The sequence below is a fragment of the Schistocerca nitens genome, chromosome 7, assembly GCF_023898315.1.
Source record: "Schistocerca nitens isolate TAMUIC-IGC-003100 chromosome 7, iqSchNite1.1, whole genome shotgun sequence".
Classification (NCBI taxonomy): domain Eukaryota; kingdom Metazoa; phylum Arthropoda; class Insecta; order Orthoptera; family Acrididae; genus Schistocerca; species Schistocerca nitens.
Genome location: NC_064620.1, coordinates 278609540 through 278626691, shown reverse-complemented (window position 1 = coordinate 278626691; position 17152 = coordinate 278609540). Strand labels below are relative to the sequence as shown.

At 46.0% G+C, this 17152-nt stretch overlaps 1 protein-coding gene across 2 annotated transcripts in view; it reads right to left on the bottom strand.

The window, feature by feature from the left end:
* Positions 1-17152, bottom strand: part of LOC126194685 (uncharacterized) — a 142828-nt gene that overhangs the window by 40220 nt on the left and 85456 nt on the right. For both annotated transcript variants that reach the window (XM_049932894.1, XM_049932893.1), the window contains 2 exons: positions 16741-17014; positions 7336-7415 (listed from right to left, as the gene is read on the bottom strand). In XM_049932894.1, coding sequence (XP_049788851.1) covers positions 7336-7415; positions 16741-17014 — 354 coding nt within the window. The remainder of the gene's footprint in view (positions 1-7335; positions 7416-16740; positions 17015-17152) is intronic.

Sequence of the window (17152 nt, the reverse complement as noted above, 5' to 3'; positions counted from 1 at the left end):
TAAAACTAAATTATCCGAGGTGGCGTGGTCAGCTAAAATTAATGGCAATGAGTCCGGTAACTGGAGAGTCTATCGCAGGGCAGACTTAGACGGATATGGGCCACTGTCAGCCGGATGCCACACCGACACTGCGGTGGGTCACCACGGTGCTGGAGATAGCCATGTCTCCAAAGTGTGGCCAATGCGGAGCTGTCAAAGAACCACAGAGTCCCTGCGAGAGGCCCAGGTGGAGGTCCTCCACACATTCGTAGTCTCCTTAATAGCCCGCAGTTTGTTGTGTGTACTGAGGTTGTGGCATTCTGTCTCCCAAAGCCACAAAACCTTGCAGCGTAGTACTGAACACAGGTCAATTGCAGAGAAGGCTATCTCCATAAGCAGATTCCGTGTAGTCTGTTTGGCCAGGCTGTCAGCAAGTTCATTGTCTGGGATTCCGATGTGACCTGGGGTCCAGACAAACACCACTGAATGACTGGACCGTTCCAGTGCATAGATGGACTCCTGGATGGTCACTACCAAAGGATGACAAGGGTAGCACTGGTCGACTCGGAGGCTCAAGCAAAGGGCTTGGCAATCACGATTGCGTCGGTAGATTACATGCCATTTATGTTAACACCGGGAACACTTGTTGGGGTCTGGTACCCAAAAACAAGTTTGATCCTTGCTCAGACTTGAGAATATGACATATGGCACCCAATGGTCAAGACATATCCCCGCCAAACACACCTGCTTCCATCGTTTGGCAAGTTGGTGAACGACGGCACGAAGCCATTTAAAGGCTGTGAGGTGCTCCAGGGAAGGGTGCCACTTATGCCGCTGACGCTCCTTAATTTCTTCAGCGACTTGCAGTAACCACGAAGAGACTGCCTTTCGCTGGGGGCACCCTAAAGAGTGAGGTATCGCATTTTCGGCTACAAAAAGAATTGTTGTTGTAACCTGCTCAACCATCACATCGATGTTCCCGTATGGTGGAGATTCAATGGTGACAGCTGAGGAAAAAGTTTTACAGCAGTAGACCATCACCTTGACTTTCTCAGGTAATGTATCACCCTCGAAGCCCAAGATGAAGGCACCAGTGGCAACTGTATTATCCCTCGAACCCCGGTGGACACGCTCATCGTTAACTGCAAAAGAAGGTCCGTGTGAAATATGATACCCTGGACCATATTTAAGCTCTTAGGGGGTGTGATGGTAACACAAACATTCCCCAGCTTGTCACAAGTGAGTACTGCCCGTGACTGGGCAGAGGATACTGTTTTGATCAAGACTAACTCAGATCTCATGTTGGACAACCCCTCCATCTCCCCAAACCTGTCCTCTAAATGCTCAACAAAAAACTGAGGCTTCATCGTCATGAAAGATTCCTCATCAGCTCTCTAAGATACAAGGTACCAGGGCGAATAAAAGCCACTGCCATCCTTAGCCTGATGTTCCTCCCACGGTGTGGCCAGGGAGGGGAGCAATTTGAGGTTGTACTTCTGTGCGTTTAATTGAGCCTGTGAATGCTTAGGGACTGCTGGTGTTTGATTACCAGCAAGAGATGATGTACAACGTTTCATCGTGTGTCATCAGCTGTGATGCCACCCCCTCCGACCAGGGGCCCTCCCCATGGGCGCCACCCAGCCACAACAAAAGCCACCTGGCAGGATGGTCATTGCCGGTAGTCCTGATGCCCCAGGGTCACGGCATCTGCTCCTCAGCATACATGGCGAGTTAACAGCGAAGGCATCGGCAGAGTGATCAGTGTGGGGTCAGGGGACTACAACCAACAGGGTACCACAATGGACTAGCTACTGTGCTGGATATCAGGTGCAACCAAGGAAACAAGTCCATTGTCAGTGCAGAAAACGATACTGCCTAGTAGATGGAAAAATACGCACCCAGGAGGGTGACCTCGCCCAATAGTTTGGGGACAAGGAGAAGCGCTGATCCATGTTAACGAAGGACGTGATAGGTCTCAGCGCATGACGGATACAATGCACCATGTAAGGCGCCCTTCCCCTGTTGTCTCACTCTTCGGGAAAATTTTGAACAATGGCGATCAAACCCTACAGGGGTTTGGTGCGGGATGGGGGGACGTCGTGTGCAGCTGAGGCCATCACTCCCAGATTCACTTTTAGTTTTTTTTCCCTCTCTTTCTTCTTTTATCCTTGTTCTCCTTGTGGAATTTAGCACTGTGTGTGTGTGTGTGTGTGTGTGTGTGTGTGTGTGTGTGTGTGTGTGTGTGGGTGTGAGGAAGGAAGACAATAAGCTGCCGTGTGGGCCATGGTGTCCAAGTCTCTGAAAAAGGTTTTAACCACGAGCATACTTACAATTATGGTTCGGGGGAGAGGGCTTTCTGGCACAATTTTATTAAGACTTAATGTTTACTATTTGATTTCAGTCAAGTATCTATCTAAATCCTTAGAAAGTGATCAACTCTTACAATTAATGATACGATAATTGGACATTGATACTTCTGGGAATATGCAATTTTTTACTTGACTAAGATAAGCAATCTGAAGGCGTTAGGGGGCGGACAAACTGACACACCAACACCACACCAGCATGTGCGAAAACCTTAAACATGATGGTAAGTCCCTCAGTAGACCAAAGTATTCCCTCCCACCAGCACAAAAAATATACTATGTTAAAACATGATGCACCATGAATGTGACACCACAAACACTGCATTCCAGTGGATCTTCACACCGCAAGACATAAGCAAGCTTCACTTGGCAGAATCTGATACAAAGGCGAGTGAGGGCCACTTTGTCCCTTCTCAGAGATTGAAAAGAAGTGTGCCATGGTCAAAAAGCTGGTTTGAGTGATCACAGCTTGTTGCTGGCCACTTCCAGGTTTATCTTTTCCAGTCATCCAACTGCTCTGTCAGCTTCCTCAGCTTCCTCAGTCCCCTTGAATCCCATGTGTCCAGGACCCCAGCAGGAGGCCATCTTTTTCTGCTTTCTGTGCAGGAGGTGGATAGTGGTCCTGGACCATCTGAACTATCTGCTGGGAACATTTGCTGACTAGTCTTCAGAGCCTAAGAGAGTCCTAAAGACAAGAAATTTCCCTCCACTAGAGTCATGTGTTGCTGAGCCCTCTTGACCACCCACAGTTCTGCATAGTACACCAAGATGTAACTGGGTAGGTGGATTTTTAGTGACAAAATCTGAGAAGATAACAGAACACCTAACATTTTCCCCTTGCTTTGGACCATCAGCAAAATTCACCATGTGCTTGTGACAATCCAATAAAAGGCATTAAAAACCGTTACAAATATAGGCAGAGTGGGGGCATTCTTGTACTCCATCATGTCCAAGTTAAGAGCAGGCCTGTCAGTCATCCAGGAAGAGTATGTGCTCCAACCCTGTTTAAGAATTGGTATGGCTACTACACCAAACAGGAAAGAAAAAAGCTTAGTTGCCTGGTGACTACTCAAACTTTGTTGTACGAATTGTTCAGCCCCAATACCAATAAGATGCTCAGAGATAGACCTCACCTTTGTATACAGGTCAATCCATGAGAAGTTTGTCGTGGATGTTAGAAGGTGTTTCACCAGCCTCTGCACACAGGCAAGAAATGGTAGTAGTTTGATAAACTCCTGTAGCAAAGTCTGATGCCTAAGTAAGTAGGACTAGCTGAGCCACACACCACAAGTATCACACAGCGAGGAAGGACTGCAGCAAGATAGTGAGACATCCACGAAATCCCCATTCGTGCAGTCAAAGGACAATATTGTGTCTCCAGGTGGTACCATACGCTTCCTCCAGATTGAAGAAGAGATCAATGAACTGCTGTTTGTGTAGGAACGACTTATCACACCCTCTAAGTGGAGGGGACTGTCAAGCATGAACTGGTATTTCTGATACCCAAATTGGAAACAGCTGAGCAATCTCTCAATGTCACAAGCCAACACTGAGCATCAGTTTAGCAGCCATTCAAGAGTCTTTCCTATGCAGCTAATGAGCTTAACACTTTTGTAGTTATCTGGAGACTTGTCCTTCCCTGGCTTGAGAAGTGGTATCAGAACTATCTACCACCACTGATCTGGATAGTAGCCTTCAGTCCATATTTTGTCCCAGAGGCATAGGACAACTTCTTTCACCTCCATGCTTAGTTGTCATAGCATGCCATATTGAATCCAATTGGGTGCTGGAGCACTCTCATGCACATATGTTAATGCAACTTTAGTTCCTACATGGAGATAGGGCACTTACAATGCTCGAAGTTGCTAGGCGAAAAGTCTTGTCTGCTATTTGGAGGGGCAGGTATTTAACTCTAACTGTCAGTCCTTGATATATTCTGAATGGACACTAATGTAGCAGAATGGTAAAATACATTAAGAACCATATCTATCTCAGCTCTACCACAAACTGCCAGTACCCATCCAACTAACTGCAGATATGAAGTACATTCAGCTTTCTCTCTTTTGTATCAATGTTATCCATATAAAACCAATAGTTTGGGATGTACTTAGTCATCTTACTCTGTTATATCAATAAATTTGCATGAATACTCTACTGTAAAGATTTTCAAATTTCTCAAGTAATGTAAACAATTACTGTTATTGGTATATTTCAAATACTGGTGCAGAAGTAATAAATGTATCAAATAATAAGATTACAGTAAAAACAAGCTAGGAACATTTACTTTTACACAATACTGAAGTAATTAACATTTTCATGTAAAGCATTGCTTGGACAAATAAGATCTCATATTTACACAAGTCAGGTGTGCCATAAATTTTAGTGATGAAAGAAGTAGACAGATATCTTGTAACACGACTTCAATTTTGGAGCAAAAGTCACCAGCTTTTTCTTGGAACTCAACAGAACTTAACACTGGTTTGTCTGCCAAGCTAATAACTGCAGCAGTGACTTTACAGGTGCAGCTACAAGCACACGTGGGTGTGCTAGCATCTGCATGGGCAGTTTGTGTTGAGGCATCAAACTTTGCTACTTGTTGCTGCATGCTGGCAGATGTCCCAGCACATACATTGGCCATTTACATTGAGGCATCCAACTTGGCAACTGTTTGTTTGACAATAACAGAACAAGACTGCGACTAGTGGAAGCAAGTAAGATTTTCAAGGCTATGGAGCCTCCTGGTGACCCAAAGCTCTTGACCAAGACTGGATAAGCACCTGAGCGATTAACACGACAGGGAGGTAGTGTGCATGGCAAGCCCTGGATCAAGAGTATCTAAACCACATCTTCCACAGGTTTGCTTACCTTTACATGCTAGGATGGTGTGCCCAAATGTCTGGCACTGAAAGAAATGCATCAGATTGGGGACATACAGGTAGACTAAAATGTATGAAATCAACCTTGAAATATTCAGGTAATGTGGTTGAATTATAGGAAAGGATTAGGAAAGTAGTTTTTTTTTGTTTTTTGTTTTTTTTTTTTTTAATTCACCATCTATCCATTTCACCACATTTCTCACTTTATTATACTTTTACTTTCCCGTTGCAGTAAACGTTCACTTGGGTCCAGACAAATAGTGTTACTTCTTGACACAGTGCCTTTGCTGTAAGTGAGGACGTCTTGCATCTCAACAATAAGATATTCTCCAAGTTTTTTTCCTTTGCAGCAACTTAGGCAATCAACTGGACATCATTGTCTATTAGAAGGCTACTATTCTGCAATCTTAATAGACTTAGGAGCTCCACTATTTTCTCTACATAGAATGAAGATATTCTCTCTAATGTTCCCTCCTCCCTATTCATGACAATGAATTCATTACTGTGCACTGGCATTGTTCTGTTGCTGTTGTTCAACACTGAACTAGATGTGTCCAGTGGGCTGCCCACCAGAAGTCTCTTTGTGGAGTGGGTAGGTAAACGTTCCAGTGGCCCACCTCTTCCACTGAGAGTTCAAATTTTTTTGTTATTCTGAGCCATTTTGGTCCCAAAAAATGCTAAGGAATCATTCACCCACCCAGACAGAGTCCCATTGCCTAGGTAAGCCTTTCACAACGGAGGTGCAACAGGTTCCCACTAATGACTGTTCTACCTCAACAACCACACATCTTGAAACTTCCTGGCAGATCAAAACTGTGTGCCCGACCGAGACTCGAACTCGGGACCTTTGCCTTTCGCGGGCAAGTGCTCTAGAGCACTTGCCCGCGAAAGGCAAAGGTCCCGAGTTCGAGTCTCGGTCGGGCACACAGTTTTGATCTGCCAGGAAGTTTCATATCAGCGCACACTCCGCTGCAGAGTGAAAATCTCATTCTGGACCACACATCTTATTGGCACACAGCATACCTTAAGATTGAGACCTTTTTTTAAATAGAGGTGTGTACCTTCCTCGCAACCCAGGCAGTCAAGTCAAGACTCCAATTTGCTGGCACACACTGTTCTACCATTTCACCACACAATGGTCGCTGAAGCATGCCCAGCATGTAGCGTTACTGACAACTGGTGGCATTTCCCAATCCCAAGCTCGGGAAACCCAGGATCACCAACCCGTACAAAGACTGAACTCCCTGTGGTACATGTGTTGGGAGACAGGTGTGAATTTTTTAATGCCATGGATGCAGCGAGTGTTACACACCCGCACGCTAGTACATACTCTGTTTCCTGGTTCAGGAAATTAACATCACCATCAGTAATTGTCATACTAACAGTTCTTTTCACAATCGTGAAAAAACAGCAAAACTTCTTAAGAAAACACAAATAAAAAATTAAAAACTGTTTTTTTCCCATGGAATTAAATTGCACGGTAAAGAGTCTATGGTAATGGAAGAGAGAGACTATATCAACACGTTAAAAAAGGATTAAAGCAGTTCTTTTAGATAAAACATACTACACACTCAATTGTCATTTGAACTACACATACTAGGGGTTGTTAAAAAAAAAGGATAAGTACAAATTAAACATCTACCATTTCACAACATACTTATTTCGTCTGGTACTGGAAAATTGTGTGTTCAATATCTGCGATGATTTTGAGCCCAATGTCTTCACTTTGGAAGTACACTGACCCTCTTTCAGAGAGAGAAATGTGAACACACAAAATGAATGTAACAGAGAGATGAGGTATCATCATCCTGCCGATGTCCACCGAAAGGATGTGAGTATGGTGTGTACAGTGACACTTGACAAGATATGAATAAGTACAGTAACAGTGATTTTGGAATTAACTAGACTGTAAGTAATTATATGCCTGCATGTTTGTTTAACTTTTATTTACAATTCATTGTTGTGTTAAGCTGGTATGTAAATACAGTAAATGGTTTGTACATAACCAACTAAAATAATCACATAACTAGCTAGCAATCTCAGTTTATACTGTAATGAGAAACAAATAAAAGGCAATAAGTGAACAAAAGAAATATATAAAACATATAACTTACATATGGATTTATTTTCTTGGAAAGGACACACCCAAAGAAGATACTGAAACATTGTTTGAGCTCAATCTGGTTACTGCAGTCTGAAAGTTAAAAAGTAAATATCCTTGAATAAAAAACAATAGCTGTTCCTATGAATATTAAAAAATATATATACTACTGAGTTAATGATGGTCTCTCTCTCTCTCTCTCTCTCTCTCTCTCTCTCTCTCTCTCTCTCTCTCTCTCTCCCCCTCCTCCTCAACCAAAAATAGAGTTTATAACACCATACAAAAACATACAACTTTGATACCTCCATGCGGATTTCATCAACTAAGCAAATGAGAACATGGTTAAATGGACACAAAAATGAGGCCACTGAAAAGAGGTGTCCTTTCTTCTCTTACGATTTCTGTATTAACTGGTTTAACACTGTCCTCCACAATTTCTTTTCCAGTGTACCAAAATGTGTATCTCAGACTAGGACTGTACCCAGCATTCTAAATTATTTGTTGCATTTAGTCCAAGCTGCCTTCCAGTGTAGTTTTTTGCCTTTTATGTTTTTATATCTCCCTCTAGTACAAAAAGTTATTACCTGATGTTTTAACTTGTATCCTGTCTTGTTCCTCCCATTTGGTGTTTCCTACTTAATTTTTGGCCTCTTTTAGTAACACCACACTGCAAATACTGATTCTCTTCTTTTCACATATAATGCTGTATTCACATGTACATTCCCAGAAATTGCTTTTTAAAAGCAAGGCTTAAGTGGGATACCAGCGGACTTCTTTCTCTGTACGGAATTACAATGCCTGTGTTAGTCTGATTTTTAAATCTTTTCTACATAATTCAGAAAAATGGGTAGTGGGGGTTAGGACCCATATGGCACAGGTTGCAAAGCAATCACTGAACTCCAGAATGTTCTGCCACTGGGTGGTCAGCTGCACTCTTGCCACAGTTTGGCAGCAGCAGTCCATTCTGATAGACAACTTGGTGGTAGTCATGCACACCTAAAATTCTGAGCAGAAATTGCTGCTTTCAAATGTGGCCTTTCCCCTGACGGGCTCAGATAATCCTGTGACAGGACTACAGTAGGATCTGCCAGCTGGGGAACCTGACACATGTTGCACCTGTCTTGTACAGGGATATGACCTCCTTCACTTCGCAGGAGAGCTTCTGTAAAGTTAGGAAGGTAGGAGACAAGGTACTGGCAGAAGTAAAGCTGTGAGGACAGGGTGTGAGTCATGGTTGGGTAGCTCAGTTGGTAGAGCACTTGCCCGCGAAAGGCAAAGGTCCCGAGTTCGAGTCTCAGTCCGACACACAGTTTTAATCTGCCAGGAAGTTTCATATCAGCACACACTCCGCTGCAGAGTGAAAATCTCATTCTGGAACTAAATGGACGATTTTAATCTGCTTACTGACTTTACGAAATATCAAAACACCTTAGGATTTTTAGTCAGATTGTTTGCCAAAATTTTACTTCAAAATTCACTGAATGCTTCTTGCATCACTCTATTCACATTCATTTTGGCTTCACTTTCAGTTTGTCTACAAGACTGACTTCACTTACATTACAGATGCTCTCTTCACTTTCACTGTAACTTTCTACTATAACTACTGACCTACAGTGGCACTTTCACATACCTCACAACCTTACTCAGTACATACTTGTCTAAGACATAATGTACAGTGCTTTTGAGTTTTACTCATTTGTGTTCCACAACTCTGTCCTCAGAGCTGAATATTCGGCAATGTCTACCTAGATATTCTATAATTTGTCTCATGGCACTCATGCTTACCAAAAATATTTTACTACTTTCTTTAATATTCCTGTGCATTAATGGCAGTATCAACTATACTATCAGAATGAACCACTTCCCTGGTACCTTAAGTTTTCTAAAGCCAAACTATTCAAGTTTAAATAAATCCTCAATTTTCTTTTTCATTATTTCACATATTATTACTCTCAGAAATTTTGATGCACGAGGCTTATCAGTAGCTCCCACATTTGTATGTCTTTATTATTGTGCCTGATATTATTCTGAAAGTTTTATGGTTGGTCTCTAGTCACATAGCTTCTACACAAATATGAATAATTATTCAGCTGTCACTTCCTCCAATAGCACCAGAAATTCCCAAGGAATGTTACTTTTTCCAAATTATCTGAAGTTCTGTCAAACTGACTAATACTGTATCCCATATGCCACCCATTCCTCCTCCTGTCATGCTAGGAGACAATTCCCCCCAGCCCCTCATGGAAGCTATCAATGTCCTCTCTCCACTATCCACTTTCTTCGGCATTTAACAACTGAATTTCTTTCATATTCTTAATATTGATGTCTGTTTCCAACTTTTCAAAATTTATTTTGACTTCACCGTATCCTTAATCTGCCTTTTTTTTTTTGTGGTTTTAGGGCGCACAACTTCAACGGTCATTAGCGCCCAGACTACGTTAGGAATGCACCGCGAGTCACAAGTTTAAAACAGCAACGAAACGGAAAACACGATAAAAGACAGACTGACAGGCATAGGATTAAAAAAGAAAACAGCATAATCAAATGTCCTTTGAGAGGGTTGTCAAATTGATAAAATGAAGAACGTGAGCAGCAGCTCGTGGGTCATCCGCTAAAATGGCTTCTACAGTACAGGGCAGGCCAAGATCAAGACGCAGGGTGTTAAAATCCGGACAGGACGTTAAAATGTGGCGGACCGTCAGCAATTGCCCACATGGGCAGAACGGCGCCGGCGCAGCCATCAGCAGATGGCGATGGCTGAACCGGCAGTGTCCAATTCGTAACCGGGCCAAAACTACCTCCTCCCGCCGAGAAGGGCGTGAGGAGGACGTCCAAGCCACGGGAAGAGGTTTTAAGGCCCGAAGCTTGTTGTCTGTAAGTGCAGCCCAATCGGCATGCCACAACGATAAAATGCACCAACAAATTACCCTGCTACAATCTGACGAAGGGACACAACAAGAAGCTGTCCGAGGCTGGAGGACCGCAGCCTTGGCCGCGGCATCTGCAGCTTCGTTCCCGGGGATACCGACATGGCCAGGAACCCACATAAAGCCAACCGGAGAACCGGCGTCCACCAGCTGCTGAAGAGAGCGTTGGATCCGGCGCACGAAAGGGTGAACCGGGTACGGATCACTGAGGCTCTGGATAGCGCTCAGGGAATCGGAGCAGATGATATATCCAGAATGTCGGTGGCGGCAGATGTAAAGAACAGCCTGGTAGAGGGCAAAGAGCTCAGCTGTGAAGACCGAACAATGGCCATGGAGCCGGTATTTGAAACTTTGTGCCCCGACAATAAAAGAACACCTGACCCCGTCATTGGTCTTAGAGCCATCTGTATAAATGAAGGTCATATTAATGAACTTCGAACGAAGTTCGACAAAACGGGAGTGGTAGACCGAACCGGGGGTAACCTCCTTCGGGAGCGAGCAGAGGTCAAGGTGGACGCGAACCTGAGCCTGGAGCCAAGGTGGCGTGTGGCTCTCGCCCACTCGAAAGGTTGCAGGGAGTGAAAAATTAAGGTGTTGAAGGAGGCGACGAAAGCGAACTCCAGGGGGTAGCAGGGCAGAGACATACAACCCGTATTGACTGTCGAGAGAGTCATCAAAAAAGGAACGATAAGACGGGTGGTCGGGCATTGCCAGTAGCCGACAGGCATACCGACAAAGCAGTATATCGCGCTGGTAGGTGAGTGGCAACTCACCAGCGTCAGCATGAAGACTCTCGACGGGACTAGTATAAAACGCTCCGATCGCAAGTCGTAAACCCCGATGTTGTATGGAGTTGAGGCGGCGTAAGATGGATGGCCGTGCAGAGGAGTAGACGAAGCTCCCATAATCCACCTTGGAGCGGACGATCGACCGATATAGGCGAAGTAGGACGGTTCGATCCGCTCCCCACGACATACCACTGAGAACACGGAGGACATTTAGAGAACGGGTACAACGGGCAGCCAAATATGACACATGTCGAGACCAACTAAGTTTCCTGTCAAACGTAAGACCTAATAATTTTGTTGTCTCCACGAATGGGAGAGCAACGGGACCGAGTCTTAAGGACGGTGGGAGAAACTCTTTGTAGCGCCAGAAGTTAATACAGACCGTCTTCTCGGCAGAAAAACTGAAGCCATTGGCGACACTCCAGGAGTAAAGACGGTCAAGAGAACGCTGAAGACAGCACTCCAGGAGACACGTACGCTGCGCGCTGCAATAGATGGTAAAATCGTCCACGAAAAGGGAGCCTGATACATCAGCTGGGAGGCAATCCATTATTGGATTGATCGCCATGGCGAAGAGAGCGACGCTCAAAACTGAGCCCTGTGGCAACCCATTCTCCTGGCGAAAGGTGTCTGACAGGACAGAACCCACACGTACCCTGAACTGTCGATCCATTAAAAAGGAACGAATAAAAAGAGGGAGGCGACCGCGAAGGCCCCATGTAAGCATGGTGCGGAGAATGCCCACCCTCCAACAGGTGTCGTAAGCCTTCTCCAAATCAAAGAACACAGCCGCAGTCGGGCGCTTCCGCAAGAAGTTATTCATAATGAAGGTCGACAAGGTAACAAGATGGTCAACAGCAGAGCGGCGCCTACGAAATCCACATTGTACATTGGTAAGTAGGCGTCGAGACTCGAGCAGCCAAACCAATCGAGAGTTAACCATTCGCTCCATCACTTTACAGACACAGCTGGTAAGCGAGATGGGTCGATAACTGGAAGGCAAGTTCTTGTCCTTCCCCGGCTTAGGAATCGGGACAACAATAGACTCGCGCCAGCATGCGGGAACATGTCCCTCAATCCAGATGCGATTGTAAGTACGAAGAAGAAAATATTTACCCACAGGAGAAAGGTTCTTCAGCATCTGAATATGAATAGAATCAGGCGCTGGAGCGGAGTACCGTGATCGGCCAAGTGCGTTTTCGAGTTCCCGCATGGTGAATGGGGCATTATAACTTTCACGATTCGAGGAGCGGAAGTTAGGTGGCCTAGCCTCCTCTGCCTGTTTGCGGGGGAGGAAGGCAGGGTGGTAATGAGCGGAGCTCGAAACCTCTGCGAAAAAGCGGCCGAAGGCATTGGAGACAGCCTCAGGGGCCACAAGGACGTCATTCGCGACCATCAAGCCAGAAACTGGTGAGTGGACCTTAGTGCCAGATAGCCAGCGCAGGCTACCCCAGACAACAGAAGGAGTAAAACGGTTGAAGGTGCTTGTGAAAGCAGCCCAGCTGGCTTTCTTGCTGTCTTTAATAATACGACGACACTGTGCACGTAATCGCTTATAATTTATACAATTCGCCACTGTAGGCTGGCGTTTAAAGGTGCGTAAAGCACGTAGACGAGCGCGTAAAGCGTCTCTACATGCCGCGGTCCACCAGGGGACCGGTACGCGACGTGGAGAAGAAGTAGGGTGAGGGATGGAATATTCAGCAGCAGTGAGAATGACTTCCGTGAGGTGTGCGACCTGACTATCGCAGCTTGTGAATGTTTGATACTGAAAGGTCGCCCTGGAAGAGAAGAGCCCCCAGTCTGCTTTGGAGATGTTCCAACTAGATGAGCACGGAGAGGGGGTATGCTGCAGGAGATGGATAACACACGGGAAGTGGTCGCTCTAATATGTATCAGAAAGTGCATACCACTCGAACCGGCATGCAAGTTGGGGAGTACATATAGAGAGGCCTAAATGGGAATAGGTGTGAGATGTGTCCAAAAGAAAAGTAGGGGCGCCAGTATTGAGGCAGACAAGATTGAGCTGGTTGAAAAGGTCTGCTAACAGGGAGCCCCTCGGGCAGGATGCTGGAGAGCCCCAAAGGGGATGGTGGGCATTGAAGTCTCCAGTTAACAAAAATGGTGCAGGTAGCTGAGCAATAAGTTGCATCATGTCTGCCCTGGTAACGGCAGACGACGATGGAGTGTAAACGGTACAAATGGAAAATGTAAAAGTGGGGAGAGTAATGCGGATGGCAACTGCCTGCAGGCCGGTGTGCAACGTGATGCGATCGTAGTAAATATCATCCCGGACCAGCAACATAACCCCTCCATGAGCTGGGATACCTACCCACAGGGGGTAGGTCAAAACGCACAGAGGTGTAGTGTGCCAAGGCAATTTGATCGCAAGGGCGTAGCTTCGTTTCCTGGAGGGCGACGACGAGCGGACGGTGCAAGCGGAGCAGCAACTTCAAGTCCTCTCAGTTGGAGCTAATGCTGCGAATATTCCAGTGAATAAGTGCCATCGTAATAAAAGAAAAAGGAAGATGAAAGAAGGGGTCACCTCGAAGGCCGCTGACGGCCTGGCTTCGAGCGAGCACTGCCGCCGCTATCAGTAGGCGGACAGTCATCGTCCATTGGGTCCATAGGTTCATCGGCCATCTTGGAAAGATGGCTGGGAGTGGGAGCTTCCTCCGCCGGTGAACGGCCAGATGTTCGGCTACCAGCGGTGCGGCCAGGCGAAACGGATGACGGCCTGGGGCGGCAACCGCTGGGTGGCGCAGGAGAAGAAATGCGCCGTGGCGGAGAAGGAGAACTGTGCTTCCTATTTGCCTTCTTGGAAGGTCGTTTGGTGGAAGTACTGGTCGATGGCTGGGAGGTCGAGGTACGTAGGAAGTCTGCACGGGACGGTTCCTTCTTGAAGGCCCGTGCATCTGACTTCTGGGTCTTCGTCTTAGCAGAAGCTGATGAAGGGGCTGGTGCCTGTGGGGTGATGGGAGGAAGAGGAGACGTCGACCGCGCGATCTTAGCACTGGCCGAACGGACGACCGTGGTGCTGAAGGTCAGATCGCATGTCTGGGTTGCCACCTCCCTGGTAGTCCGAGGAGAGGCGAGGACAGTACTGTATTTCCCCGCTGGGAGCAGCGTGGGCTTCCTACTAGCCAATAGCTTGCGAGCAGCTGAGGTAGACACTTTCTCTTTGACCCGAATTTCTTGGATACAGCGTTCTTCCTTATAGACAGGACAGTCGCGGGAAGATGCGGCATGGTCACCCTGACAGTTCACACAACGAGGAGACGGAGGTGGACAGTCACCCTCATGGGCATCCCTGCCACAAGTGACACATTTAGCCGCATTGGAACAAGACTGTCGAGTGTGATTGAAACGCTGACACTGGTAGCAGCGCGTAGGTGTCGGGACATAGGGGCGAACAGAAATAACCTCGTAGCCCGCCTTGATGCGCGATGGCAGCTTAACACTATCAAAGGTCAAGAAAAGTGTCCAGGTCGGTACAAGGTCATTGTTGACCTTTTTCATGACCCTATGGACAGCCGTCACGCCCTGCTCAGCGAGGAAAGATTGAATCTCCTCGTCAGTCAAGCCGTCGAGGGATCTAGTATAGACCACACCACGAGACGAATTCAAAGTTCGGTGAGCCTCCACCCGGACAGGGAACGTGTACAGGAGTGTGGCCCGAAGCAGTTTTTGTGCCTGAAAGGCGCTCTCAGTTTCGAGTAATAAGGTACCGTGACGCAACCTGGTACAAGATTTAACAGATCCGGCTATGGCATCTACGCCCTTCTGGATAACGAAAGGGTTGACAGGAAAAATCCTTTCCGTCCTCAGATCGAGAAACGACGAGGAACTGTGGGGCAGGCGGTAGTACTTTTGTCACTGGTAGCTGGTCACGTTTCCGTTTTTGGGCAGAAGTCGAGAGAGATGGAGTGGAATCCATTGCGGAGGAATCCCCCATGATTGCCAGCGTCTCCGATGGCGCGCTCCTTCCTTGTGGGGACCCTCTCAGAGGGCACTCCCGCCTTAGGTGAATGTTTACACCTCAGGTCACACCTCCCGAGAAACAGACGGAGGGACCAATCGGCAATGTCAGAAGGTATCAGCTCAGGCAATCGCCCCTCCCCGGGCCTGGCCTTTACCAGGGGGTACGCGCGTGCCTTACATGTCTACCCAGGGCGGGGAATTACGCGTTACCCCGTCACCGGCTACGCGTGCGAACGCGTGAGTCGGCCTTCAGGCGCGCACAGGGAGGAAGGAAGAAGAGGAAAAAGGAGAGAGAGAGGGAGAGGGAGAGAGAGAGAGAGGACAGACTGTCTCAAACGCCGAGGCGGAGACCAGAGAAGGCAAGGAGAAGAAGGCAATGAGAGGGCAAGGAGATTTTGCAGGGGAAAGTGTAAGGAAGACAGTGAGGTGGAGAAGAGCAAAGAAAGGAACCAACCAAAGGAAGGAAGAAACGAGAAGTGAAAAAGCAAAATGACCGCAAATAGAGGTTGTGGAACCGTCCGTCTCCGGACGCAGGCGCTAACTACCCCCTTGAGGGGGAGGGACTCCTTTTAGTTGCCTCTTACGACAGGCAGGAATACCTCGGGCCTATTCTAATCCCCGGACCCGCAGGGGGGATCCTTAATCTGCTTTTCTACCAGCCATTTCTTTTTAAATTTCTTCTGAACTTTCCTGCAGCCATTTCACTAAAACTTGCTTTCACTTCCTTTTGGATTTCAGTTCAAAGTGACATATTATTGTATCACTTCCCTATTCTTAGCATTACTGCATTTCCTTCTTTTGTTTAACAGTAAAAGCATGATACATAGGGGGACAGCATTTTGTGAAGTAGCCTTTCTTGGCTGCTGTACGCACCAATTTATTAGCCCAAATTTTTATTTTCCCTGGTACCCAGCAGCCTTTGTAGCAGTGGAAAGATTCTTGGATGGAGTGGACTGGTTTGTCAGCTGGGCATGTGCACTACATAACTTAAAATGCACTAAAGAGATGAAGGAGAGGATATATATGCCTCAACTGCATATCTGTTCCAGAGCTCTTGAGATCACACAACCATTTAACATCTTGTAATAGGAAAACACAACTGAATCAAAACCAAGATCAGCAAAGAATGTCACTCACTTTAGATCAATATAGCATGAAACTGTGGTGAACTATATTAATTTAAAACAGCATCTAGATAAGTACCCTTCTTATACTACAAGCAGTTGTGAGTTTCTTGGACATACAAAGTGTTACTCTACCAACCCTAGATAATGCTGGATATTTGCTATACACAAAGACATGTTAGATATAGTTTTGCATGAATACAAAATCACTTCATAGTATGTGAAACGTTTGGGGTGGGGGGTGGGGGGGGGGGGGGGGGGGGGCAGTTGCATTGGCCAGTAATTGTCAAAATGTAAAATTTTGCGATCATAGACCAGGCATGAACTCTTACGCACACGACCATCAGATAAGTAGTACCGCCCACAAACCTCAGTGTAGAGGGTGGCTCTGTGGCTGTTCTATAGGAATAAAACAGGTCAAGAACTTATTCTTAGCAGTCGTTGATTGCAATCATCTAGTTCAGGTATTATGAGAGTGGCTAGGTGTAAGCAAAGCGCCATGAATAAAAGCTAAAATAAATAATCAAACACATTTCTGTCTACATTATTTACATTCAAACCTTTTATTTTTAATTTGGAAAAATAAAAATAATTTTACCTGAAAGTATAAGCCATAGCTTGTCTGTTCCATCGAGTGGAACAGATGAATTATCTGTCACTGCATCAGAAACATTGGTGGGTGCAGATCCCCTTGATGGAGTATTCACGAATTCAAAATCATTCAATCTGTCTATAACATTGCCACGACCTGGAAGTTCCACATCATGACCACCACTAACACGAATACTTTTAAGTGATTTCACCCAATCATGCAACAGCATTAGATGCTGCCACAGCCTGTTAGCATTACACCCAGCATCACATGTGATATTCTGAAAAAGTAATGCAAGTCAAGAAACACTGATATTTCTTTAAGTAAACTATTGTAACACAAAGTGACCTAAGGTATACCTGCACTTCTTTGTTTGTAAAACACACCGAGTCTGGCTCATAATGCCCCAGTTTCATTA